This window comes from Lepus europaeus, chromosome 13 (assembly GCF_033115175.1).
Source record: "Lepus europaeus isolate LE1 chromosome 13, mLepTim1.pri, whole genome shotgun sequence".
In the NCBI taxonomy this organism is placed as follows: Eukaryota; Metazoa; Chordata; class Mammalia; order Lagomorpha; family Leporidae; genus Lepus; species Lepus europaeus.
Window position 1 is genome coordinate 52,625,009 of NC_084839.1, and position 26,479 is coordinate 52,651,487.

The 26,479-nt window shown below is 37.9% G+C and overlaps 1 protein-coding gene across 6 annotated transcripts in view; it reads left to right on the top strand.

Annotated features, from left to right (window-relative positions):
• CCDC85A (coiled-coil domain containing 85A) overlaps window positions 1–26,479 on the top strand; it is a 221,365-nt gene that overhangs the window by 157,576 nt on the left and 37,310 nt on the right. For 5 of the 6 annotated variants that reach the window (XM_062208671.1, XM_062208672.1, XM_062208673.1 and 2 more), the window contains exon 3: window positions 18,957–19,033. The exons of the other annotated variant lie outside the window; for it this stretch is intronic. In XM_062208671.1, the coding sequence (XP_062064655.1) occupies window positions 18,957–19,033 (77 nt within the window). The remainder of the gene's footprint in view (window positions 1–18,956; window positions 19,034–26,479) is intronic. 6 annotated transcript variants of the gene reach the window in all.

Sequence of the window (26,479 nt, forward strand, 5' to 3'; positions counted from 1 at the left end):
CTAGGAACTCCATCCTGGTCTCCCACTTGGGTGGCAGGGACACAAGTACTTGAGCCACCTTCTGCTGCATTCCCAGGCCATTAGCAGAGAACTGCATGAGAAGCAGAGTACTTGGGACTTTAACCAGTACTTGGATATGGGATGCCAAATCTCAAATGGTGGCTTAAACTATTGTGTCACAATATAGCCCCCATCTTTTTGTTATTTAGCCCAATGAGCAGAAAATTGTAACAAATTTCCTGACGCTTGGGTTTGTGATCTTTCAAAAGTACCCTTTTTTTTGTATTCCTTTCTGGGGCAGATGCTTCCTTAAGCTTATGGAGGTCTTGGCTGAGCTCCTGAAATTATTTTTCCTCCCTATCAATCTATCAAATATGCAATCATGGTAGGGATCAAAAGCAAGTGTTTGTCTAAATCTCTATTCAAAAAAACTAATTAAATCTTATGAACATAGAATTGAGAGTACCCTTTCTAAGAATTCAGTTTTTTCCATAGGTATTAGGAACTAAGTTTTCAGTTTGATAGCAGTGATAGAGTGAGAAGACAATGTCTCTTGCTGATAAACTGACTTCTCAGCCACCCTTGTATAGACAGCAAATAGAATAAAGTTCAAGTGAATTATTATTAGACTAAGTAGAATAATCTATTGATCAGTTAATTAAAATGACCATTAATGGAAAAATATGTACTTTGGCAAATATAAGAATGAATGTGCATCATTTTCTATGGATTTGAATTTACATGGGCAAGGGCCTACTGTTTTGCTCGATTCTAATGTTCCCAGTTACTTGTTAAGGACAGACTGTAAATTAAAAACAATTCATCTTGCTTCATTGCTGGGTCTAATTTGATTTAAGAAGCCCTTATCCGTAAATATGCTACACCAGTAACCTCAAATAGAAGCTCCAGTTTGGTTGTTTTTGTTAACAACAGAAAACGTAGCTGCTGGAAGAGGGGGGAAGGGTATATTTATAGGTAATTCTCTTAACAGACTATCCACTTTCTTGCATTGTCTTAAAATCCCACGTAGTTTCCTTATTCCCAGGAGAAAATAGACTCATAATTCTTTTTACATATGACAGAGCTCTCTGTAGCTATGTACTCCCAGAGGGGTAGGAGAATGACTTTAGTAATTAACTAAAAAAATAAGGCAGGAGGAACCCTACTGGCCAGCCTTTCTTTACCCACTGTGCCCTGAGATATATTATTGGAATGAAATTTTCACAAGTTTACAAAAATGGATTTTTTTTCTTTTAGCATGACTCATCAAGCCATTTGGGGTCTAGTAGACTTGTTTTTTAAAATGTGTTCTAAAAAAGAATTTTTAAAATTGTGATCTTATTTGTGCTTAAATATACTCAAAGTGGTATTTGAGATCAATTGCATGTATTTTCTTTAAAAAAAAAAAAGGATTTATTTATTTGAAAGGCAGAGTTAGAGAGATTGATCTTCTATTCACTGGTTTACTTCCCAAATGACTACAACAGGCATGGAGGGCCAAGGGAAGCCAGCAGTCTGGAACTCCATTTGGGTCTCCAATGTAGGTAGCAGGGCCCTGAATCCTTGAGCCATCTTCTACCACTTTCCCAGCCACATCAGCAGGGAACTGGATCAAAAATGAAGCAGCTGGGATATCAACAGGCACTACTATGGGATACCAGCATCACAACAGGCACTAATATGGGATATCCAGCACAGGATACCACCTGCTGCACCACAATGCTGGCCCCACAGGAATTTCTTATAGCTCTCAAAATCTTGAACTTTATGGAGAAATCTTTAACTCTTAAAATGCCCAAACATAATATTTTTATGTCAAAGAGGCGTGCATCTTAGTTTGACAACTATTTGGTGTTTAATATTGGTTCAGACTTGTGCTTACAAAGATGGGTAAAATACAGTTCCTTCCTATGGGACATGAGGTTCACGGTGTATTTTATGATTTCAGTCTACACAGTCTATTCATTTTTTAACATTTTGATTTATCTATTTATTTATATTACGATTTTTCCTCAACAGAATGACTATGTACTGCAAAGAGGCAATTCAATTGAAAACTTAGATTTTCAATTCTATCAGCTTTGAAAGTTAAAGAAGCAATCTTGTGTTTTGTGAGGGTGAATAACAATCATTGATTTAAAAATGTCATTTTATAATACAGCACACAACATTTCTAGGGTAATATAAAATCAATGTGAAAATTAGTGTAGGCAGAGTACAATTTAATGGAATCATTGTATGGCCAAAATGAATTTAAAATATCCTTTTGGGTTTTGTTTGTGTAATTAGAGGCTATATGCAGTTGTATTTGGCTTAAGAAACCATTATTTGAAGATTATAGTTATTTAGGTATAGAAGTTTATTATTCTTACCCCAGTTTCCCAGGAATTATAAATATTGATTTATGTTCTCTGAGTCCATAGGATGTTGTGTGGACAGAGATGGTTATTTTTAAAATAGCATATTGAGATACTTGATTTGGGGAAATAACCAATTTTTGCTCTAATTCCTATGATTACTTCTGTTAGGTGACAGACATTCTATCCTCTTTTGTTATCACTCAGGAATGGTGTTTACGTATCACTAGGAATGACTTTAAGCAGAGTGAATGCCTCACTAGGTTCTGTAGTTGCCCAGAAGAAAGTCAGGCAAAATTTGGGGAAGCACCTCCTTTGAAACCAAAATTAGATATTTACATGTTAGAACAAACCATCTTTACGTCCATCATTTTCTTCTAAGCCTACAGAGTTCTGAGATTTGAGTCGTAAAAAGTTTGTGAAAATTTCCATAGGTTGAATTGTGAGTGGCATCTTATTTATCACCTCCCCTAACAGTTTAGTTGACCCAGGCACTTGGCTGGACTTGAGATGACTTGGTTGTTCCTGACTGTGAAACTTGGTGTCTTCACATGGTAGACTGTTCTTTACCTGAAGGCATCACTAAATGAATTGAAAAGATGATGCAGTTATTGTATCTTAGGAAAAACACAGCTTTCATTCCTTCAAAAATGGATCAATTAAGTGATGGTATAATGTTCCAGTGAGGAAAAGGCTTAAACACATTCTTGGTGCCCATCAAATTCATTTTTAATTGTTTAATTTGGCCTTTACTTTGTCTCTCTGCAGGGTTTAAGTTCTCCAGCAGTGAGACATATTTATCATGCTGCTGCTGATGGGCTTTGCAGGGAAGACTTTGGGTTGAATTACAGAATGACAGCCTACTACTAGGTTTGTAACTTGAATGAGTTCCTAAACCTCTTGAAGCCTTCAGTCTTCTGTCTCTAAGATGGGGCTAATAATAACTGCCTTTGAAGTTCATGGTGATGATTAAAGCATCCATGCATATGAAAAATGTGGTACATGATAAATCAAAGTTCTTGTGTCATCTGATTGGCTTGCTTAACTACGTTGACTAGTGTATTGATGGTTACCGAACAGTTTTGTGAAAACAAAATTAATGAATGCCTGTGAAACTGTAAGAGCCCAAACGAACTCCAAGGTCAGCAGGAATTTTCCTGGCTAGAACTTTCTGTCCCCCACCTTACTGTAAAATAGCTCTAAAACCAGAGTATGAAGAGCAGGGTGATTGCACTGAGGTTGTCCTGTGCTGGGTGTATATGATGGACCATTTAGATTTAGTTTATATTCCAATTTTACTAATGACAGTAAAAATACCTGATGTATTAGGGTTAGGCAGAACAGCACTGTCAAATAAAATGCTTGAAGTGATTCTTTTATGATTTTTGGATTAGTTTTTAGAATTCAGTAAATTTTTCCTAATGATATCAAATACTAATTCTTTATTTTAAGATTGAAGTTTTTTTTTTTTTTTCAAAACCTTATATTTCTGTTTACTGGTAGCAGTTTTTAGAAGGGAAATCTGTAAGGAGATCTTCTTAAATAATAATATTTTTAAATGTACACAGGTCCAGATAAACGTGACTAACTGTTGTAATTGAAACTGGGATACAGTATCACATGAGTGTGCTTTGTTCCCTTTATATGTGCGACCATGACTTAGATATTCTCTGCTTCCTCAAGACCTTGTACCTGGTGGATATTCCATAAATGTTTGTTTAATGAGTAAGTGGAAGCATAGCAACATAACATAATATACCTTTCACAATACAATTTTTTTCTGCCAGTAGCAATGAAACCACTAGTAATGATTATTGTAAAATGCATAACAATTCTAACCCAAGGAATTGTGAGTGTTAAAGAAAGGTCATCTACTTTAATGTTCATGTCTCCTGATTGAAAATTAAAACCTGTAATGACATTAATGTGCCTAGGCACCTAGAGAGCTGGAATTAAAAATGAACTCTAACTTTCCAGCCAAGAGCTGTTTGAATTAATAAATTCCTTTCCTGTTGTGGTGGTTTCTTAGAATGCATAACAGAATAACTTGAGCTTTCCTTGTATGTGTCTTCTGTTATTTATAATCATTCCTAAGGCTCTGTATTATTTACCTTTTATGCTAAACCACTATGGTTTGCTACATTAAAAAATTAAACCATGACAAATGATCTATCGCATCATCTTAGAAGTATAAATAATCTAATCTTAGTGGAAATGTTCAGCATGGCATGGTTCACCTAGCTAGGTCAATTCTTAAAATGGAAGTCCATAGGAATAAGTTGAATTAGATGTCTATATTCATGGGAAGAGTTTTGTTTTTCCTTTGCTATAAATCAGGAATGACAAGAATCATGGACCAAGTGCTGAGATGATTATAGTAAGGCAAAGGAAGAATTTTTTTTAATTGAACTTTATTTTTTATTAACATAAAGAGAACACATTTCATACATTTCAATGATATAATTCTAAGAACATAACGATATTCCTCTCCCACCCCCACTTCCTATCTCCCTCCTTCCTTCTTTTTACTTTTAATTTTTACAATAACATGTTCAACTTATTTTTTTTCTTTTCAACTTTTATTTAATAAATATAAATTCCCAAAGTACAACTTTAGAAGTATAGAAGCTTTTACCCCCATGACCTCCCTCCCACCGGCAACCATCCCATCTCCCACTCCATCTCCCATCCCATTCTTCATCATGCCTCATTTTCAATTATCTTTATGTACAGAAAATCTAGATTTCAACAGATTGCATCCACAAAGACACAAAAAGTATAGAGCACTGTTTGAGTAGTAGTTTCACCATTATTTCTCATAGTACAACACATTAAGGACAGAGGTCCTACATGGGGGGCAGGTGCACAGTGACTCCCGTTTTTAATTTAACAACTGACACTCTTATTTATGACATCAGTGATCACCTGAGGTTCTTGTCATGAGCTGCCAAGGCCATGGAAGCCTCCTGAGTTTACCAACTCCGATCTTATTTGGACAAGGCCATATTCAAAGTGGAAGTTCTCTCCTCCCTTCAGAGAAAGGAACAGCCATCTTCGATGGCCTGTTCTTTCCGCTGGGATCTCACTCACAGAGATCTTTCATTTAGGTCTTTTGCAAAAAAAAAAAAAAAAAAAAAAAAAAGTGTCTTGGCTTTCCATGCCTGTGAAACTCTCATGGGCTTTTTATCCAGATCCGAATGCCCTAAGGGCTGATTCTGAGGCAAGAGTGCTGTTCAGAGCTTTTGCCATTCTGAGTCTGCTGTGTATCCCACTTCCCATGTAGGATCATTCTGTCCTTTTTAATTATATCAATTATTTGCAGACAGTGGTCTTATTTATGTAATCCCGTTGACAATCCCATCTTTTTGATCAATTATGAACTTAAACTGATCACTTTGATTAGTTAGATGACATTGGTACATGCAACCTTGATGGGATTGAATTGGAATCCCCTGGTACATTGCTAACTCTACCATTAGGGGTAAGTCTACGTGAGCATGTGCCGAACTGTACATCTCCTCCCTCTCTTATTAAAGGAAGAATTTAAGCATTGACCTTCACTCTTTGATTTCTCAGACTGATGCCCACTAAATTCCTACTCCTAGGCCATCCTTTACATATTTTCCATTATTCACATAATTCTTACAACAATCCAGTAAGAGAGGTACTGTTATTGTCCCCTTGAACAGATGAGGCTACTATGGCATAGTGAGTTAAATGAAGTCACGCACTCAAAGGTTTTACAGTGGAAGGGAAAGCGCTCTCCTCTGAACCCAGAAGTCTAACAGAGATAGCTTTCTAGTTACTGTGCTCTACTTCCTTTATCCCTTACAAAGTTATTGTTGGAGAGCAAGTGATCTCAAATGAAGGAGGGAGCCACACTTGTTCTAGTAGATGTGCAAAAAAAAAGTGAGGACCAGGTTTAGGGACAAAACAGAGGGCCAGAGAGACCTTGTTAAAATGTCCCCCAGCAGAGGAGGCACAAGATTTGTGCCTGTGTCCACACGGGAATTGGGGTACTTGCTTGGAGCTGAGCAGAAGGGCACTGCAGACAGATGCCTCGACGTGGCACTGCCGTCTGCAGACCCTTCTTACTCCCGGCTTCCTTCCCACAACAGCTCTGGACTCCACATTTAATCCCAAACCTCAGACCTGTGAGTTCCAGACTCATGCATTAAGTTTCCTCTGTATTTTACCTCAGCTGTCTGAGGTAAATAAACAAAACATAACTGTTGATTTCAAGGCCCAAGCTTGTTCTTATCCATCACATAGTCATCTCCATTATCCCCTAGTTGCTCATGCCAAAGGTAATACAGGGATTCAGGTACTATATTTACTTTTTTTTTCTTTTTAAGTAATTTGAAAAGCATAGTTGCGTGCGCGTGCACACACACACACAATGTGCATTATCTTTCACCCATTGGTTCACTCTCCAAATGGCTGCAATGGCAGGGGGCTGGGCCAGGCTGAAGTCATGAGCCAAAAGCTTCATCTGGGTCTCCCATGTGGGTGGCAGGGACCCAAGTTCTTGGGCCACTTTCTGCTTCAGCCTACCTCCACTTTTGTTCCTCTTGTCTCCCTCTTCCCTGGAGAAGCCAGAATGACCATTTTAAAGTAGCAATCAGGCTGGCATTGTAGCATAATGCATTAGGCTAACATCTCAAACAGCCTCAGGTTCAAGTCCCAGCTGCGTTACTTCCTATCCTGCTAATGGTCCTGAGAAAGCAGCAGAAGATGGCCCAAGTGCTTGGGCCCCTGTCACTCAGCTGGGAGATGCAGAAGAAGCTCCTGGCTTCGGCCAGGCCCAGCTTATGGCTGTTGTGGCCATTTAGGGAGTGAACCAGCAAATTAAAGATTCTCTCCCCCCCCTCCACCGCTCCCTCCCTGTAAACTCTACCTTTCAAATAAATACTCTTTAAAAAAAATAAAAATCATGTGATGTTGCTATACACACTACATCCTCCCTTCCCCAGTGGCTCCCTACTGCAAATAGCACAAAAGTTATCACCCTAATGTTAGTTTACTGAGGCACTAGGACTTGTCTCCTTCCTGAGACAACTGTATCCTATCTCCTCTCCCCTTGTTTCTTCCCCTCACTTTGACTGTTTGTGCCTTTGCTCTGTTCTTGAGTCTCTCAGACTTATTCCTATCTTGGAGATGTTTCAAATGCTATTCTTGTTTCTGCCTGGAAAGTTCAGTGTGATGTTTGCATTGACATCTGGACTTGGATGTCTCAGCTCTTCTTAGGTGATCTAGATGTAAGTTAAGGAGGTGAGAGACATACAGGGCAATGGAGAACTTATGTGTCTGTTTTCTTAGCAGAGTGTTCCTTGTCAGAAGTCTTGTTTTTTGTTTTTATTTTTTCAATGAAGAATCTCTAGCACATCAAGTGCTAGGACATACGGAATACTCAATAAATATTTTAAGTCATATTAGTTAAAAAGTACTTGATAATTAAACCAAGACCACTAACAAAAATATTTCAAAGTATGTAGTCTTTTCAATACTGTTAATGTAAAATAGCTAGATTAATCTGATATCTACTTGGATACAGAATGGTTATACGGCTAAAATATTGTGAAAACTTTGCTTTACTTCTGTAAGGGAACTTTGCCTTCATTATTATGCTGTGAGGTTTCATTTTGTTTTGTTTCATGTTTTTGCCAACTGTTGTTTCAGAGCCAGTACAGAGAGTACATGTAAGATAAATTCAACATGATTTTTATGAACTTGCAATTAAGAGCTTACAGTAATGACGCTTTGTTGTACAATTTGATTAAAAAAAAAAACCTTATTTTTCTAAAATGTATAATGACAGCCAAAAAGCAACTAGCTCTAGACTTTTAAAAACATCCAAATAGACACAAAAAGTGAGAATAATTATCTTAAGAGGAAGTAACATTTTTATAGGTTTGCTGTCTTTTGAAATCTTGTTTTTTTACAGATTTCCATCCTCCTGCATTCACTGACAACATGCACTTCAAGGGGGCTGTGTACATTAAGGAAAATTGTTACATTTATTAAAATGGCATCCATTTTTATCCTCTGGCATTAGGGAAAGGCAGTTATTTTCTCTGGGAAATGACAACAGTAACTGCAGCCACATAACCATGGAAAGACAGACACATTTAACCCCGAAGAGCTGTTAAAATGCTACTTATGCTAAACAGCTCTTCAGAAGTCAAAATACTTTCCATATGGTTCCCAGTTCTTTAGCTGAAGTCACTGCTACTTACCTAGAACCTTCTGTGCAGAGGTGATGAATTCAAAGGGAAGAATAAGACGGAAGACTACTTTAGAGCATCTGAAAGTTGCTCCGAGCCAGCCTTCAGTATTGAGTTAACTTCGTCAAACTGTGCTGCGAGCACACAACTTCAGCAGTAGCAGCAGTTGGGAACAGACTGACAAGGGCCTTCGAACATTCCTCCAACAACAACTTGTATATTGGGAGGAAGGATGGGGAGCAGCAGTTTCTTTTCATTACTAATTTATTCCATTTAAAAAATTTTAGACAAGGGCCGGCGCTGCGGCTCACTAGGCTAAAACTCCGCCTGCGGTGCCAGCACCCCGGGTTCTAGTCCCGGTTGGGGTGCTGGATTCTGTCCCAGTTGCTCCTCTTCCAGTCCAGCTCTCTGCTGTGGCCCAGGAGTGCAGTGGAGGATGGCCCAAGTGCACCCTGCACCCGCATGGGAGACCAGGAGAGGCTCCTGGTTCCAGATCGGCGCAGTTACGGCCTTAACGGCCATTAGGGGAGTGAACCAATGGAAAGAAGACCTTTCTCTGTCTCTCTGTCACTGTCTATAACTCTCTCTCTGTCTCTCTCTCTTTCACTGTCTAACTCTGCCTGGCCAAAAAAAAAAATTTAGACATGTTAAAGTTGTACTTATTTATGGGGTATCATGATGTTTGCTACATGTATATGGTGTATAGTGTTGAATCATGGTAAACAGTAAGTTGGGAAACATTTGTGTAGCACTGTGCTGGTCTTAAGGCTGCTTGCCACATAGAGCCCACAGGTTACATAGAGAAATGGAAGCTGAAACAACCAGGTGCCGATTCTTGAGGAGCAAGGAAATAAGTGTCAAGCAGCAAACCCCTGACAAAATGCCATTTCCCTCTATTATCAAAACCCTTTCCTAGGGAAAAGGATACACTTGAGCAAGTATATAGTTATTATTTTCTAATGCAAAAAGGGCATAGACTGATTTTTTTCTGATTTCTAAATTGACTTATACGCAGATCATCAGTTTTAGATGCCCATTGAACTACTTACTCTTTTCTAGAAAACAATAAAATGTTTGGACCCAAAAAATCAGAACTGTTTGAGGAAAAGCAGCACTGGAAGAATAGCTAGCATTCATGATTTTTCTGTCAAACCACACTTGGAAAATGGTTCAGTATCTCCAGGCCTCATTCGGATGAAAATGAACAGGACAGTGTGTTGCTCTGCTGTTCTTTTCCTTTGGAATGACAGTATCCTCTCATCATAAAGCGAAGCCTGTTTGGATGTGGCCCACTGCCCACCAGCTGTCATTGCACAGCTCAGAGCCCCTCGCTTACTCCGCAGTGGATGCCTGCCCATGCAGCGCCTGCGGTTGCGCACTCTGCACCCTCCTTCAGTGAGGGACGTGGTGCGAGACTGTCCGCGAGTGTTAATTCCTTCCGGTGGATGTTTCTGACCAAAAGGGCGCCCGATTCACTTCAGGTTTCCAGCTGCAGGGCATTTGCAGTGTAGTCCAAGATTGTCCTAGTAGGAACAGTCTCTATTTTCTATACCTTTAGAACTTACATGTCCACCTCTCCCAACCTACCACCATCTAAATCCTATCAGGATGACATAACAATATCTCATTTTGGGTAATTTGTAAGCAACAAAAATGTGTTTCTACAGTTCTGAGGCTGGGAAGTCCAAGGTAAGGCACCAGCAGCAGACCCAGTGTCTGGGGAAGGCCCGTTCCTCAGAGAACGCACCTGCCTGCCATGTGGCAGAACGGCAAAAGAGCTGCCTCCACTGTTGAAGGCGCTGATTCCATGTCCTCCTGACCCAGTCACCTCCTGGAGGCCCCCACATCACAGTACCATCACCAGGGGGGTTAAGTTCCAGCATCTGAATTCTGGGGAGGACACAGATGATCAGATTATACAACAAACACATACCCACACGTAGATTCTCTCTCTGACACACACACCCCATTTTGAGTCTTGTGGAAATACATTTCAGATTTTCTTATTGACATTACCCACAAATGGATGAATCTGACATCATTTGAGAATCTGTCTAAAGCTTGCATCCAATGTCTATTGTTCCAGAGAATGATTTTCAAATGACACAACAGAATTGATATTATACTCCATTTAAATACAAATGCTGTCTTTCCTAGAATGACTGAAAAGTATACTTACACTATGAAACACTTTCTTTTCAGGGTACTTTCTACATGATTCACTAACTTCATTCAGTAAAATTATATTGTGCCAGACACTAGTTTAGGCACTTGGACTGTGTCACTAGACACAATCAAGATTGGTGTCTCGTGGAGTTTACGTTCTTTGTGGTAGGGAGAGACAAAGATTATGCAATAAACACAGCATAGGAAGAAGCTAAGTTGTATGCTAGAAGTTGATAAAATACTTTGAAAAAGTACAACAGAGGTAAATCAGGAGTATGAGATAAAGGTGGTAGCAGGTGCTGGATTACATGAGGAGGGCTGAGGGAGGCTACTTGAGAAGTTGAGATTTGAACCAAGGGTTGTAGAAGGTGAGGAAGTCAGCCAAGCAGGTTTCTGGCAAAGAGCATTCCAGGAGGACGGGATGATTAGCCAGAGTGTTCAGAAGCAAACAGATGCCTCATGGTTGTAGCAGAGTGAGTGAGGGCATGAAGTTGGAGAGGAGAGGTAGTAGGTGTTCAGATGATGTCAATCCCTGCTAGACTTGTCAAAGAGTTTGGCATCTATGTGGGCAAAATGGTGAACTACTGTAGGGTCTGGAATAAGGATTGATGTCATTGGACTTTTTAAAACCCTGGCTGCTCTGTTTGAAATAGATTTTGAGTTAAAATAGACCAGGGGAGGAGGCAAGAACAGATGCAGAGCACTTGTTAGGACACTTTTGTGAGGATGCGTTCTCGAGATATTTTGGAGGTAGATTCACCAGAATTTCTCAATGGATGAAAAGTGAGAGGATGTGTGAGAGAGGAACCACTTATAATGCTATGATTTGTTAAAAAGAGAGCCGGACAAAGAATCTAAAACTAGGTCCACGTGCAAGCAGCCCAGAAAGGCAGAGTCTTAAAAATTGAACCAGAGGAGAAAGATAAGACAGATCCCTGTCTGAAGCTGCTGTCACTTCTCCCAGAGAGAATGGATACCAGAATAGAGGTTGTCCAGCCAGGGTCTGAGCACTGTGTTTCCTTTTGCCCAGAATTCTTTTCTCCACGATTTTTGCATAGTTGGCACATTCATAGGTTATAGTCCTCTGAGCTCTTCCCAGCAAGTGACCCCTAAAGTAAGTTGCCTTCTCGAAAGCTCTCTATCCTGCTGTGCTGTTTGGTTTTTTGGCCTTTATCACATATATCACCTTCAAAATACCCTATTTGCCTTCTTTTTATTGTCAGTCTTTCCCAGCAGCATGTGAGCGCCATAAAACACAGATCTTACCACTCTTGCTTGCTGCTGTATCTCCGGTTCTCTGGACAGCGTCTGACACATAGCAGATAACAAGTATTGTGTGGAAATATGTTCTATTATTAAAGTAAAACATCAAGTATGCATTAAACTCCTACAGGCAACACCACTAGTCCGTTTATGGAGGCTTGGGGAATACTGTCTTGTAGTATATTTGAGCACAAACTGAATATAACATGAGAAAGCAGGTAGAGAAATCATAAGATGCCCTGTATATATGTTTCATTGGCAAATGAGCTTGGAGAAGGGAAACTGAAAGATTCATGGAATGGGATGGATTTAAAATTATAGAATTATTGACCTTCAGAATTTACGGGACTAGCCCAATAGCATACATAGGTGAAAAACTCTGCAAATTTTCATTGAACTTTTTCTAATCACCCCCAATTGTATGAAATGTTGTACAAAGTAGTTTATTACAGTCTTTGGTGATTCTGTTTAACACAAAGCTAATTTTATTTGTATGAATAGAAAACTATTCTCACATAGAAGGGAGTATTTGATTAGGCAGAGTGAAATAATGAGAGTACTTCTGTGTGGAAGAAAATGTGGCAGAGACACAGAGCAAAGAGGACACTGGACCACTGAGAAACTTGGCACGTTCCTTCTGGGATCCTAGTAGAGAGAGAATAATTATTTTCTATTTCTTTCAAGTTAGCCCAGAGAGAAGGATCAGAGAAGGGTGGACTTTGCTTCATGGATGGTGAAACAGACCAAGAGTTAATACCAGTTTTTATTTATTTAGGGCAATTCAGTGCTATTAAAAATTCTCTTTGCCAGTAAGGTATTGTGAAATAGCCAGACAAGGATAAAAATGCTGATTCAGCAGTGTTTTTAATAAGAGAAACATCAAATTATAGTGAAGATTATAATCACTTATGCTTCTGTAGCAAATATGAATTCTAAGTAGAAGACTGAACTTTGCTTGCCTAAGGAAGAAATTTTTTTTGTCAGAACAGTAATAATTTTTAAAATAATTCTTAAGTAACTTTGTTACAAATGTGTAAAAGCCTACGACTAGTGGGATTAATTTGAGACTACATAAGTGTCTTAAGAGCTTGAGGTTTATTAATGAGATGGCCTGTGAACTGGAAATCACGTGGTTGTTGGATTATTTTGCTGGGATAAACTAGCTTAGTCTGTTTTGTGCTGCTATAACACAGTACCACAGACTTTGTAATGTGTAATAATCAGAAATTGACTGACTCGGTTCTAGAGGTTGGAAGTCCGAGATGGAGGGATCAGCACGTGGAGAGGAACTGTTTCCTATATCATCCTTGGCTGACAGCAAAAGGGCAAGACCAAGAAGGGGACTTAGCTCACCTGTTGTGATGGCACCAATCTTAGCCACCAGGGCAGAGTCCTCATGGCCTGAACACTTCTTAAATAACAACTAAATTGTAACAAAATCCACTGCCTGCCTGCACCTCCTGACTCTAGCTTCCTGATGATGCACATCCTGGGACACAACAGTGATGGTTCAAGTGATTGGGTTCCTACCACCCACTTGGGAGAACTGGATTAAGTTCCTGTCTCCCAGCTCCATCTCTGCCAGTCCAAGCCACTGTGAGCATTTGCAGAATGAGCCAGTGGATGGGGCAGCTCTCTCTCTCTCTGCCTCTCAAATAGAATAAATTTCATTGTAAGTTTTAAAAGAGACAAACATTCAAATCTCAGCACACACTATCTGTTAGCTGTTGCAAAAACTAACATCTATAAACTCATGCCACTGTAGACTTCCAAATGATTTTCCTTCTGTATAGTCTGGAGATGATGTAGCTTGTATTAGACTGAACCATTGCTAGGCTTTATTTTCTACCCTAAAATTTTGAAGATGTCACAGCATTTCATCTAATCAAAACCACTCAAATTTGACAAACCTTAGACAGTTGCAGCTATCCATGATAAGTCTTTTATAAAGCACATAACCACAGTAATACACAGGCAATTTCAAGGATAGATGTTTCACTAGAGAACGGAAACTGCTTCAGAAAACAAAGGGAAATACACAGTTTAATATTTTGATTATAGTATTTTTAGACTAGCAGAGGAAAAAAATGAGGCCCTTATATAATTAAATGCATTTCAGGTAAATTGAACTGAAATCAAGTCAAGGAAATTGTCTAAGGAAACTATCAAGTTATTGCAAAGGTAAATCCGTCAAGAATATCTAAAGTCAGGAAGAAAAAAGGATAATTTGTTTTTTAACTGTGTAAGTAGTTTGATATCCTTCATGATTAAAATAGCCAAGAATGGAATCACTGTGGGACACCAGGAATGAAACAAAATCTTTTAATATACTTAGATTTGACTAATCCTTAGTGTTACGGGCTAAGTTCACTACATTTTGGACTTCAGTTCTGTCATCTGCAAAATGAGACAGAGGCTTGGGGGACAAGTTGGATTACCAAAACCCTAAGGCACATTCCACCTCTAAAATTGGAATTCTTCAGAAGATGCAGAGTTTAGCAAAAATCCTGTGCATGTTCCTTACGCCTGTGTAACTGCAGTTAGTGCTATGAACTTCTATGTGTAAATTGAAAGAAAAAGATGCATGTAGCTAAGTGGTTTCTGCTTTTAAAATGTGCCCAGGATGGAAAGAGCAATGAAATACTTTTCAAAGAGGTGAAAAGTGCAAATTTCCACCTGGAGGACTGGGATTTGAAGTTGGCTTTTGCGGATCTGTGATTGTGGGACACGAGCTCAGCTTTGCTCCTGTGACCTCAGCAGGTCCCTTTCTCTTCCATCAGATCTTTTCTGTTCACAATAGGATCATTCTTGGCTTCTGGACCTTGTCTGTTCTGTGGCACCATTAGTATTTCTCCAGCCTATCAAAATTCTGTTGATCCATTTTAAACTTGAGTTTCTCTTTCATAAGAACTACAATTAATTCTGATCTCTTCCTTTTTTCCTGTTACATGTGATTTAGCATTTAATTTCATATTATCTTACTGGATTTAAAACTTTTTCCCCTCTTATTTCCCTCCAACTAGTTCTGTATTTCTTGAAGATAGTCATCCTCAGATACACAGTATATATTTGTGTGCTTAACAGCAAAGGATTTGGCTAGTGTTGGTGTTCTTTTGGAACTTGATTCTCAGAATTCTGGAAGCTGAAATGGCATCCTGAAATCTCATTTTTATAAACTTGTCAGCCAACGTACAATAGGTAATGGTCAATTAAAATAACAGCACATCCCAGTGCAGTCTTATGGTAAGAAACGTGCAAAGTTTTGTCACATACTTCTCATAGATCAATGTCCAGGTGTCCTTGTGTTCCCTGCTTGTTATGAGAGAATGGATTATTTTCTAGCTGACACCCTGGAGAAAGGAATTAAGAAGAAAGAGGAAAAAGGAGCATTGAACAGATGTGGTCAAATACTCACATGTTCCAGGACCTCAGTGGCGTTTTCTTTCTTACTCCATAAGAAAATTCTACCCAGTATTTCTAGTAGTTATTTCTTCTAGGACTGGGATGTGGATTGTGACGTAACTGTTTTCAAAGTGTGGAGTTTTTGTACTTAATCCTATTCCATGTTATTTAAAAATCATATACTCATTTTCTATCCCATTAATAGTTATGTAATGCTGGTCAGGCTCAAACAATATATAGTACAGTAACAATTCAACCATGAAAACCCAACAACATAAATAGCTTTCTTTCATGGTATAGCTGGTGAGTTTTTTTTTTTTTTTTTTTTTTTAGCTCTTTGTATATAGATTCAGGAATCCAGTGCTAATCAAACAGTACATTCCAGAGAAGTGTTTTCTACTCCATTTCAAGTAAAGGACAATACGATTCCTCACTGAATACAGTTAATAACCTGAATATTCTTATACTTCAGGAATTCTTTTGACCTTTTTTTTTTTTTTTTGAAATTTTTTTATTTGAAAGAAGTACAGCGAGAGGGAAAGAAAGTGATTTTCCATCCTCTGGTTCACTCCCAAGATGGCTGCAATGGTCAGGGCTGGGCCAGGCTTAAGCCAGGAGCTTCTTCCATGTCTCCCATATGGGTAGCAAGGGCCCAAACACTTGGACCATCTTCCAATGCTTTTCCAAGGCCATAAGCAGGGAGCTGGGCCAGAAGTGGAATAACTGGGACATGAACTTGCATCCAGAGAGGATGCTAGCATTGCAGGTGGTGTCTTTACCAGCTAACCATGACCCTGGCCCGTAATTCTTCCGATTTTATTTCTCCCAGGAGAGTACTGTTAATTTGAGATGTCTGTTAATTGTTAAGCAATAATTGCAACAGAGGTAAGAGCTTGCAGTAATTAGTGGGACCTTCTGGAACATAGTACTTGAGTTTGTAAAGGGAATTTAGATTCTGAGAATGTTGTTAATACTTAAGACAACTGGCTTCTCTTCCTCCCAACCCCAGGACAGTGTTTGACACAAATTGGTGACATAATATTTATTTGTTGAATGAATGAGCTCCAAACTTCCTTAACTTTATCTTCACTGCCTGTTTAAATTTTTTGTTTTGTTTTTAATCTCTTCCTGGCCCAGCCCATGTTTGTAGTAAATGATTTGGAATAAAGATTCAGACTTGATCTATTACAATCCAACATTAAAAATGGGAGTTGGGAAATATTTTCCAAAGTCAGGAATTTTCCCCTCTTTTTCTGAGCTATTTTCATAATTTAGGGAAGAATCTTAGTGATAGCACCAAATATGTAAACTTTAAACATTTAAAAGAGAAACAAATTACAGTGCTGGAGATAGTCACTGATTCACAACAAATTTTAATCTGTGGCACTTTGATATCACCTGAATCATTCTGTATAGCCCTTTCAGCCAGTTTAAGTGTTACAGCCTCAGAGTCAGTGCAGTATAGGGGTAATAAATGATAACGTGTCAGTTGTGAACAAAAGAGAAAATACATTTTTGTGTGTGGGTTAATTAAAATATTGCTGATCCACTTTTCATTTGGGCAGCACTTATGAAGTGGTTGTTTTTCTAGAGAGACTAGGGCTGACAAGATGTGTAAATCAGGCAATCTACATTCATATCTTGATGAACTGCAAATCACTTATTCATTTGCTAGAGAAACATAGAATCATGAAATTGATAATTTTGTTATGTACTTTTTTCCCTTTGAAAGAGTCTATAAAGTAGTTTTAACATTTGACTATGCTAAAAAAATGAAAGCAGGTCTCTGCAAATGTCTTCAGTTTCCTTTATCTTGTGATTCTATCTTCTTAAATGAGGGATGCTCAAGGCTAATCCCATTCATGTGAGGTTACTGTGTCCTTATTAATGACAGTGAAGGGCTTTCTGCAAACCTTTTATGAAAACAGGCATTCAGTAAACTGGTCAGGGATGAGCTTAACTGTTCCATTTATGAATTAAGGACTGGTACTTCTTACGTATTTTAGAATATAGAAAGTTAATTTGTTGCTTTAGAGGTCACAAAAATGGAATTTGCATTCACCTAAACAATTTCCATGTAAGAATAACAATAATTTTTGCATGATTAATATCAGGTGCAGATATTAATTTGCATCAATATCCCATCCTAACTTGAATTGTTAAGGGCTCTAAATACTTTTTTCTTGAATACTACCATCATGCCTTTTGATTTTGTGTTTCTGAGGCTAAGGAGCATGAACATAAAGGAAGTTCTGCTGCGTTAATACTAACCATGGAAATATGTTCTGAGAAATTCTACTGCCATGTACCTTTCATTATACCTGAAATACGATTGCCCTTGGGTAATGAATTAGTTGCAGCTATGTTGCTGTGTGATGCACTTGGATGCACATAGCTGCTATCAGATTGTTCCCAAAATGAAACTCTACTTTCTTCTACCCATGATCATTTTTTTATGACAGAAAATTATAAAGTTGAGACTTTGAATATGGAGAAGAAACTGATCATGATGGTGATATTTGGCTTTCAGCACATGTGTGAGCTTCTGAAAAAAAATAAAAACAAGAATAAATTCTACAGGCCAGCGCCACGGCCCAATAGGCTAATCCTCCGCCTGCAGTGCTGGCACACCGGGTTCTAGTCCTGGTCGGGGCACCGGATTCTGTCCCGGTTGCCCCTCTTCCAGGCCAGCTCTCCTGTGGCCCGGGAGTGCAGAGGCCCAAGTGTTTGGGCCCTGCACCCACATGGGAGACCAGGAGAAGCACCTGGCTCCTGGCTTTGGATCAGTGTGGTGCGCCGGCCACAGCAGCCATTGGAGGGTGAACCAGCGGCAAAGGAAGACCTTTCTCTCTCTCTCTCTCAGTGTCCACTCTGCCTGTCAAAAAATATATATATATATATATATATATATATATATATATATATAGGTCTTCCTCTGGTTTATCTAAAGATTTGGGGAAAATCTGGGTCTTTGTCTCATTCATGCAAGATAAAAACCCAGCCTATATCTAAATGGTTAGCCCTGTCATAGCTGTTCTCTGAATTAGTTAATATCTGTAGAATTATGAGAACAAACACTGCTAAGAGTTGGAACATTTATGAGGAAAATGAAGGTAACTAAATATTTAAAATGTTTTTCTTGTATTCTATTTTTAATAGCATCTTGTAGTTTAGTTTGGTTAGTGTGTATACAAAATCTATTGTGTGGGATGACTCATTTAAAATTCACAATGTCCAACATAAGGAGGAAAGAGGGAAACATTGTCCTCATGATACCTAATGTTCTGAAAGCTGGTTGAGTGTGTAAAAGCCTACAATTTCACTTCCTATAAACTTCTGATACTTACTAATACTGTATGATTGTTCAAAACTGTAGTTTTATTCTTGTTTTTCAGGGAGGGGGGAGGGCGGTTACTACTTTGTTTTTCTTAAGTAATAGTATGTAGTCACTACCTAATTTGAATATGTCAAACCAGAAATACCCTTGAGCGTGCACCAAGTAAGAGATGTGTGGATAATGTGAGTTCTTTCTTTTCAATTTTAGAATCAACCTTGTCCTATGTTAGGCAGCTGGAGGCAAGAGTAAGACAGCTGGAGGAAGAGAATCGCATGCTGCCCCAGGTGGGTGACTTCAAGAAGCTCATAGCTAGTCAGTGTCATTTGAGTTGTAGCATTTTATTTAGAATTTAAAGTCTCAGTGACATTTCTCCTTTAAGTGTTCAAAATCATTTTGTTAACAACCATTCATCAATGTATAGTGTGATTATGTTCCATGATGGCCATCATATTACCCAGATTTCTAAGTTTGCACTAAAGGGTTCAGTTGTCCAAAATAAGAATGTGAAGTAAGTTTAAAAGGAAGACAGAAGAACTCAAAGGGGTTTGAAAATGAAGATACTTCCATATCATCACTCATATACATCAAATGTGTAGTTGGTGGATATAGAAAAGGGACTCATTTACAAGGAAAACTTGATAATTTATGAGCTAGGTAAAGTTGTAGGTAGTTTGAAAGTTTCAAACTTAATTAAAAGTAGTAATTCCTAGTACTCTTTGTGGTATAATGGAATTCCTTCAGTGTAATATAGTGATGTCAGCAATTGACAATTTTTACTTTGGGAATTGATATTTTTTCTCTGAGTGCAAAATGGCACCTTTTCTGGGATATTGAATGTATTATCATATATGTCATTTCAAAGATGATTTTTGTGTCCTGTTACATTGGTGAAAATGATGGGCTTTTTAAGGTAGTAGTTTTCAGAAAATGTTTTGAGTAGTTGAACAAATCTAATGATTTTGTGTTTCCTTTATGGCATGCACATAATGATGTATTATATATTTTATACAAAGAGGTTTTCTAAACAATTAGTCACTAGTGCTCATTCTTTCCACATTCTGGCAATGACTTTTATCTTTTAACTAGCTAATGTAAAGTCACCATCTAAAAAACTAGTAAACAGTAGTTTAAATAAAAACAAAGACTAGTTATATTTCAAGAGGAGAGATTTAAACATTAAGGGAAATATTTTTGGAAAGACACTAGAGTTCTTTTCAATCTTTTTTTTTCTTTTAAACGACCCATATTCATTAATGATGATTTGTGCTATCACTTCCTGTGTATAAGAATGCTTTTTTCTTTTTCCCATTGCCCAATAAATTGCCTAGAAATCATGAAATTAAAGAAATGAACCTAGTCTCCTTTCTCAAAAGTGTACATATGTTAAAATTCAAGATGACACAAGGGGTTATTTGCATCACATAATAAAATACTAGTAGTAGGAATTTTTATTCTTGTTCTCATTTACTGTTCCCTTATTTTCAAAATGTTTGTCTTTTTATGCCTTTTATAGCAGATCCACAGTAAACCTCACTAGGGCCTTTGACTGAAAATGTCTACCTTCTTTCCTGTTATAAAGAACACTAAAAAATATAGTTAATTATACATAGTTAATACCACCTATCAGGCAACTGAAATGTCAAAGAAATAAAATAGAAAAAAACCCTCAAGAAATGTTTCTTGGTTTCCCTCTGAGTGGGCATTATGGCTTACATCCACATTGAAATGCCAGTAAGTGTGCCCTTTTATTAAAAATCAGGCATAAAAATATGAAAATAGGAAAATTTTTAAAGTCTGAAAGTATTGAAGGACAATCAGAAGAATCAACTATCTTTGATATATACATGTATAACTTAAATGCCTAATACCTGCATAGTTAAGGAGAGATTCAACAACTTGTCACTTAAAGTCTTCAATTATATGCTTTCAAATGCATTCCTGTTTTGCTATCAAGAAATGATGCCTTGTTTCATTTTCTTTTCCCTCTCAGAAATGGCTAAGCAAGATCAGGTTTTATCTAATTTAAGATGTTATTGATATGGTATGCATCTTTCTTATATGTGCCACTACATATAAAGGGAAAAGATATTGTCAATTATATTTTGTCAGATCCTTTTTGATCTCAGAGATGTTAAAAATGGGAAGTTTATATTTTAGATTTAATAAATAGCTATTTATATGTCAAAGTACTTTAATGAAAACAATCATTTTTAAAATATGCTATTGGACATACACAAAGAATACAATAACTATGTCTCAGTTCAAAAACAATATTGCTGTTAAATTTCTAATTGGAGTGTTTCATTTACAGCTAAGGTAGATATGATAGAATCAGCAGATACACCTACTTTGTAAACACAAACTGACATGAACAAAATTATTAGATGAGCCCTAGGATAGAACATGATATGTGGATCTTAGAACAGTGGGAATAGATAAATGGAAATTTTTATGGAAGGCTAAAACTTGGGATGGCATGCACAAAGCCATCTATAACTTATTCTTAGATATTGTTGGTACTATTAAAAATGATGTATAATGTGATTTCCCTGCAGAAATAATTTCTCACTGCATCATGTTAGCTGATTTACAAGGTCAATTCAATGCGACAAGCTGACATTTCTGCATAAATTAGCCTCAATGTTTGAATACTTGATTTTTAATTATAAGAAGCTGTACACTGTGCCTTGATTGGAAAGCTATCCTTTTTAATCCCAGCTTTATATATAATGATATGTCCATTTGTCTTAGAATAAACAGAAACAAGAATATAGATGGCAACTGGAATCCTAAGTGTGTCAGATGTCTACTGCAGTAGTGGGTGACCAGGTTCTTTATTTATAGTTGAGGCTAATTATGTAAAGCACCCAAAGCATTTTTCTGAAGGACCTACCATCTTTCCTTAATTCTTACCTTTATTCTGTATATAAAACTGGGTATAAAAAGTAGAATTTTGCCATATAAAAGACAAGGGTGTAATGCTTGTGATTATCTTGATTATTTTATGGTTCTTCAAAGGCTTGTATCTGTGCCTTATGCCCATACACAGCTACCAAGTCCCAAAATGAAGAGCTCTTTAGTCAAGAACAGATGGAGAAAGATGGTGCAAATTGAGTTGGTTCTGCCCAGTGGTGAAAAGGAGCCCACAGGAAGTGCAGGTGGAATGTCAGCTGAGCTGCCAAGGCAGGTCAGCATGTGGCAAGTACAGTGTGCTTTTCTCTGCTGAGGTGACTGCAATGCCCCACAGGAATCACTGGGCTGCACTTTGAATCCGGTTTGTGAATGCAACATTTCACAAGTATACTAAATAAGCACAGTTTTATTATTTTTAGGGACTGCAGTATTATTTGCTAGCTATTAGTATTTGAAAAAAACGTGCTTTTTAAAAATTGACACAAATGGTACTTAAATGTCACCTAAGTTAGGGTGTTCTTTGAGTGCTCAAAAAAACTAATGTGAACAGTTTTTAAAAAAAAAAATTTAAAAACATTGCAAAGGATTATGTATACCCTCTCATGAAATCTACAATGCTAAAACTGTTCAGACTGGTCTATCAGTTCTAGTATGTACATATTTATTGTCTTCTGAACCCAAAATGAAGACTGTTATTTAAATAAATCCAGTTTCTATATATGAAATGTTAATAACATTTGAAATGAAAAATAGTGACCCACAATAATATAAGTAGCATGTATAAGTGACTTTATGGTATAAAATTATGGTTTTCATATGCACCTATTTTCTGTATACACTTATAAAACAAATACATTCACTGGATAATGAGTTGTAGATTTTGAGAGCTGAGTAGAACCTTACATATCACATAAGGACAATTTCCTTTTAAACCAAAACATATCAGATTAACAGAGGTTAGGTGTGTTGTCATGATCAGATAACTAATTAAGGATGAACTCAAGCCAAGATATCAGCTGATCTGGTATTCTTTTTAGCAGTGTCTCCAGTAGTCATATCATCCATTAATGTAATTCAGGATAATTAAGCCATTAAATCTGTTTTCATCTTACTGTCAAATTCAGTTTCTTCAATATTTATCCAGAAAATTAACATTAGATCTGTTTAGCCATTTAAGATTTGTTAGACATTTATTCTATTACTGTTTCAAAGGAATTAACATTCTATTTTTCTTAATGGTATCTCTTATAAATAAAAACTGTATATTTTACAGGGTCATCTTCTCCCCAACATATTTCCAAAAAACTTTGAATCTTAAAATTTTTTTAAAGGTAGAGTTGAGAGAGAGAGAGATCGAGAGAGATCGATCTTCCATCTGCTAGTTAACTCTCCAAATGGCCACAAAGGCAGGAGACAGGAGCTTCTTGCTGGTCTCCCTCATGGGTACAAGGGTCCAAGCACTTGGGCCATCCTCCTCTGCTTTGCCTGGCATATTAACAGGGCGCTATATTAGATGTGCAGCAGCTAGGGCTGGAGCCAGCTTCTGTATGGGATGCTGGCACTGCAGACAGCAGCTTAACCCACTACGCCACAACACTGACCTTTAAAGTTTATACATAACACAAAAATACTCATATCTGCATAGAAAATTCATGCTTAATAGAATTTGATTAGAGGGGCTTTTCTGTTCAGCGTAAAGTGGAGGTGGGTGGTTGAAGGGAACAAAGTGGCGATTTTAAAGTTGAGATGTGGTTTTAAAGCCACGTTCAAAATCTTATTTAAATTTTTCTACTCATTTCGTTGTCCTTTTTTCATGGTCAAAAGCACTTTGTAATCCATAGCCAGTATCTTTCTGTGCTGCATTGCAGTTAAGAATTCTATTCAACTAGGAAGTATTTTTTTTCCACATTTATTTTCTTTATTTGAAAGGCAGAGTTATTGGGGGGGGGGGGGGGGGAGAAGATCTTCCATCCATTAGTTCACTCCCTAAATGGCCACAACCGCCAGGGTTGGGCCAGGCAGAAGCCCAGAGCTTCATCTGAGGCTCCGGTTTTGGTGCAGGGACCTAAGGACTTGGGTTATCTTCTGCTGCTTTCTCAGACACATCAGCAGAGAGCTGGAACAGAAGTAGAGAAACTGAGACTTGAACTGGCGCCTCTATGGGATGCCAGCATTGCAAGCAGTGGCTTAACCCACTACGCCACTATGCTGGCCCCTAGAAAATATTTTTAAGTGGAAGGTACAGAATATCTACCTGATGACTTTATTGCAAATAAAAAATACTGCCCTTTGAAGATATTTATTCAGATCTAGCCCTGGTGTAAAATGATTATTACTTCTTTTAACTATTCTCATCTATTCCATAATGGCTTTGGGTTTTGCATCTTGAAGAGGGCTAGAGCAGTTTGCTGCAGCTCCAAAGTCAATTCAGTGCATTTTTTTAAAAGTCCTATTGAGAAAACTGTTCCCTTTGATCAAATGCTCTGGCACCAGCATGTGCTTGGCCAAGCATTGTAGCTGCTTTGTGCTTCAGAGACCCTCCCCAAAACAAACCACCCACCTCTTGAGACTGGCATTTGAGAGCCAGTTTTCAGAAGCCATGATGGCACCTGGACTTTCTGCTGTCTTACTCCTGCCCGTGTGTTCTGTTGCTGCTATTTGAAAGGCCATGTGCTGTTTGAAAGGCAGACCCTGGGATTGCCACTGAGTGGTCCCCTTTCAGCAAATGTTTCTATTTCTGTTGTGCTAGCACACACAAAAGAGGCTAATTTTAGGAATGGAAATGAAAAATCTTGCTTGCCTGTAATTTGGTCACAATGTGAACTCACAATGTAGTCTTTCAGTGCCTTAGGAAGGAGGCAGGGCTGTTTGCAGAGCAGTTTCAGAACAAAGGAAAAGAGCCTGTCACCCTTGCCAGAAGGACTAAGAAGGATACACAGGAGCTAGGGAAATCAAGCTTCTCACTTCCATGGCAACACAGCCTGGATCCTGCATCACGGCTCCGAGGTGCTCCCTCACCTCGCCTGTGTTCTCATGCAGAAATTGCCATCAGGCTGGGCATAGATGGGAGTGGGTGGGACTTCTGCAATGTGTAGATTCCCTTAGGAGCTTTTTCTTTCCTTTTTTTTTTTTTTTTTTTGCCATAGAAATAGTTAGGCATTGTTTTTGTTCTTTCTCCTTTTCATATTTTCTGACATTATGTTTTTGCCAATTTGTTTTATCTTACAAGGCCACAAATACACGGCTTTTTAGCATTGGAATTGCTGGGAGAAAAAAATCAGGAACAGTCACACAAAAAAACAGTCACAGAGTATGCTTTCCAGGATGCTTAAACCAGCACGTGTATTCTTCCACTGTTACTTGCATAGAAATTACCATTCAGGCACTCATAAGGAGTTACTTGCTCAGAATTATTTTATACCTATGAATAGCAATACTAATTTTGGTTGCATAACCTGGGTAGAAGCCGGATGCTACTACTAATAGGGAAAAATAGTTAAATTCATTAAAGGTTGGTTGCTGCTGGAGTCATATTTTTTTTGGGGGGAAAATGGACTGCACTAGATGAACGGTGCCGTGGATGAGCGTTTTCTTCAAGTTGACATCATTATCTGATTAAAGAAAAAGGTTCTTATGTGTAGTTCAGCACAGCCTTCAGAGGCTAGAGGGGAGATCCTTGGGAGGTGTGGGGTATGATGGAATAGAAGAGATAAGTAGATATGGAAAAGTCATCCCAGGAAACGCAAGTAAGTGAGACTAGGTTAAGGGAAAAGCTAACATTTATACCAGAGAAAATATCAAAGACAGAAAAATTCATAGACAGAATGTCTAAGGAACGACGGAGACTGAAAGAGAAGGAATTTATAACATTTTTTTCTGAGATTCATGCTTGAGAGTTCTTGTAGGAGAATCTCTGAAATGTGATGAGAATTTTTTTTTAAAGATTTATTTGAAAGAAAGGGAGAAAGAGGGATACACACACACACACACACACATGGAGCAAGAGCAGAGAAAGATTTCTACCCACGGATTCACTGTTCAAATGGGTACAAGAACCCAAGCACTTGAGCCGTTCTCCACTGCCTTTCCTAGGTGCATTAGCAGAGATATGGATGGGAAGTGGAGCTGCAGGGGCTCAAACTGGCACCGATATGGGATGCTGGTGCTGTAGGCAGCAACTTAACGCACTGTACCACAGTGCTAGCCTCTAGAACTCTTTGTTCTAATGAGAGAGTATAGTTGAAACGGGAATGCAAATGGAAGATATGTGCCAGTTCCTAACTTTATTAATAATATAATTGCTGAATTTAAAAGTAGTGAATTGTTTGTGGGACTTTTTAAATCAATAATTAATATTTAATAATGTTGCATTTTTAGCCACACTTGGCACATAAATAATTCTAACACTACACATTCAGTTTTTAAAACATAGTATTTTATCACCTGCCCTTGACAGAATGTGTCACAGAATCTTATGAACCATATCAGTATCTGGTTTTGCTGTTTAGAAGTATCAAAGAAAATCATAGATATTTGAATGAGAATTAATATCAAGCATTATTTGGGAAAATTTTGAAGGGGAACTATAACAGAAACTATTATCGCCTTATAGAATGGCTTTCTAACCAGACTTCACTTTTTGAAAAATCCAAGATAAAACCAAAAACTAGAAGTTAAAAGATCTGTCTTCCTTTTCTAATAGGATAAGGTAACATTTTCACAGAAAGTGGAAAAACATAGTGTAAATCTGATTTTAGGATTTATTTATTATATAAAAAATCAATTAAATGCAATATCACTGAAATATGGATATTAAA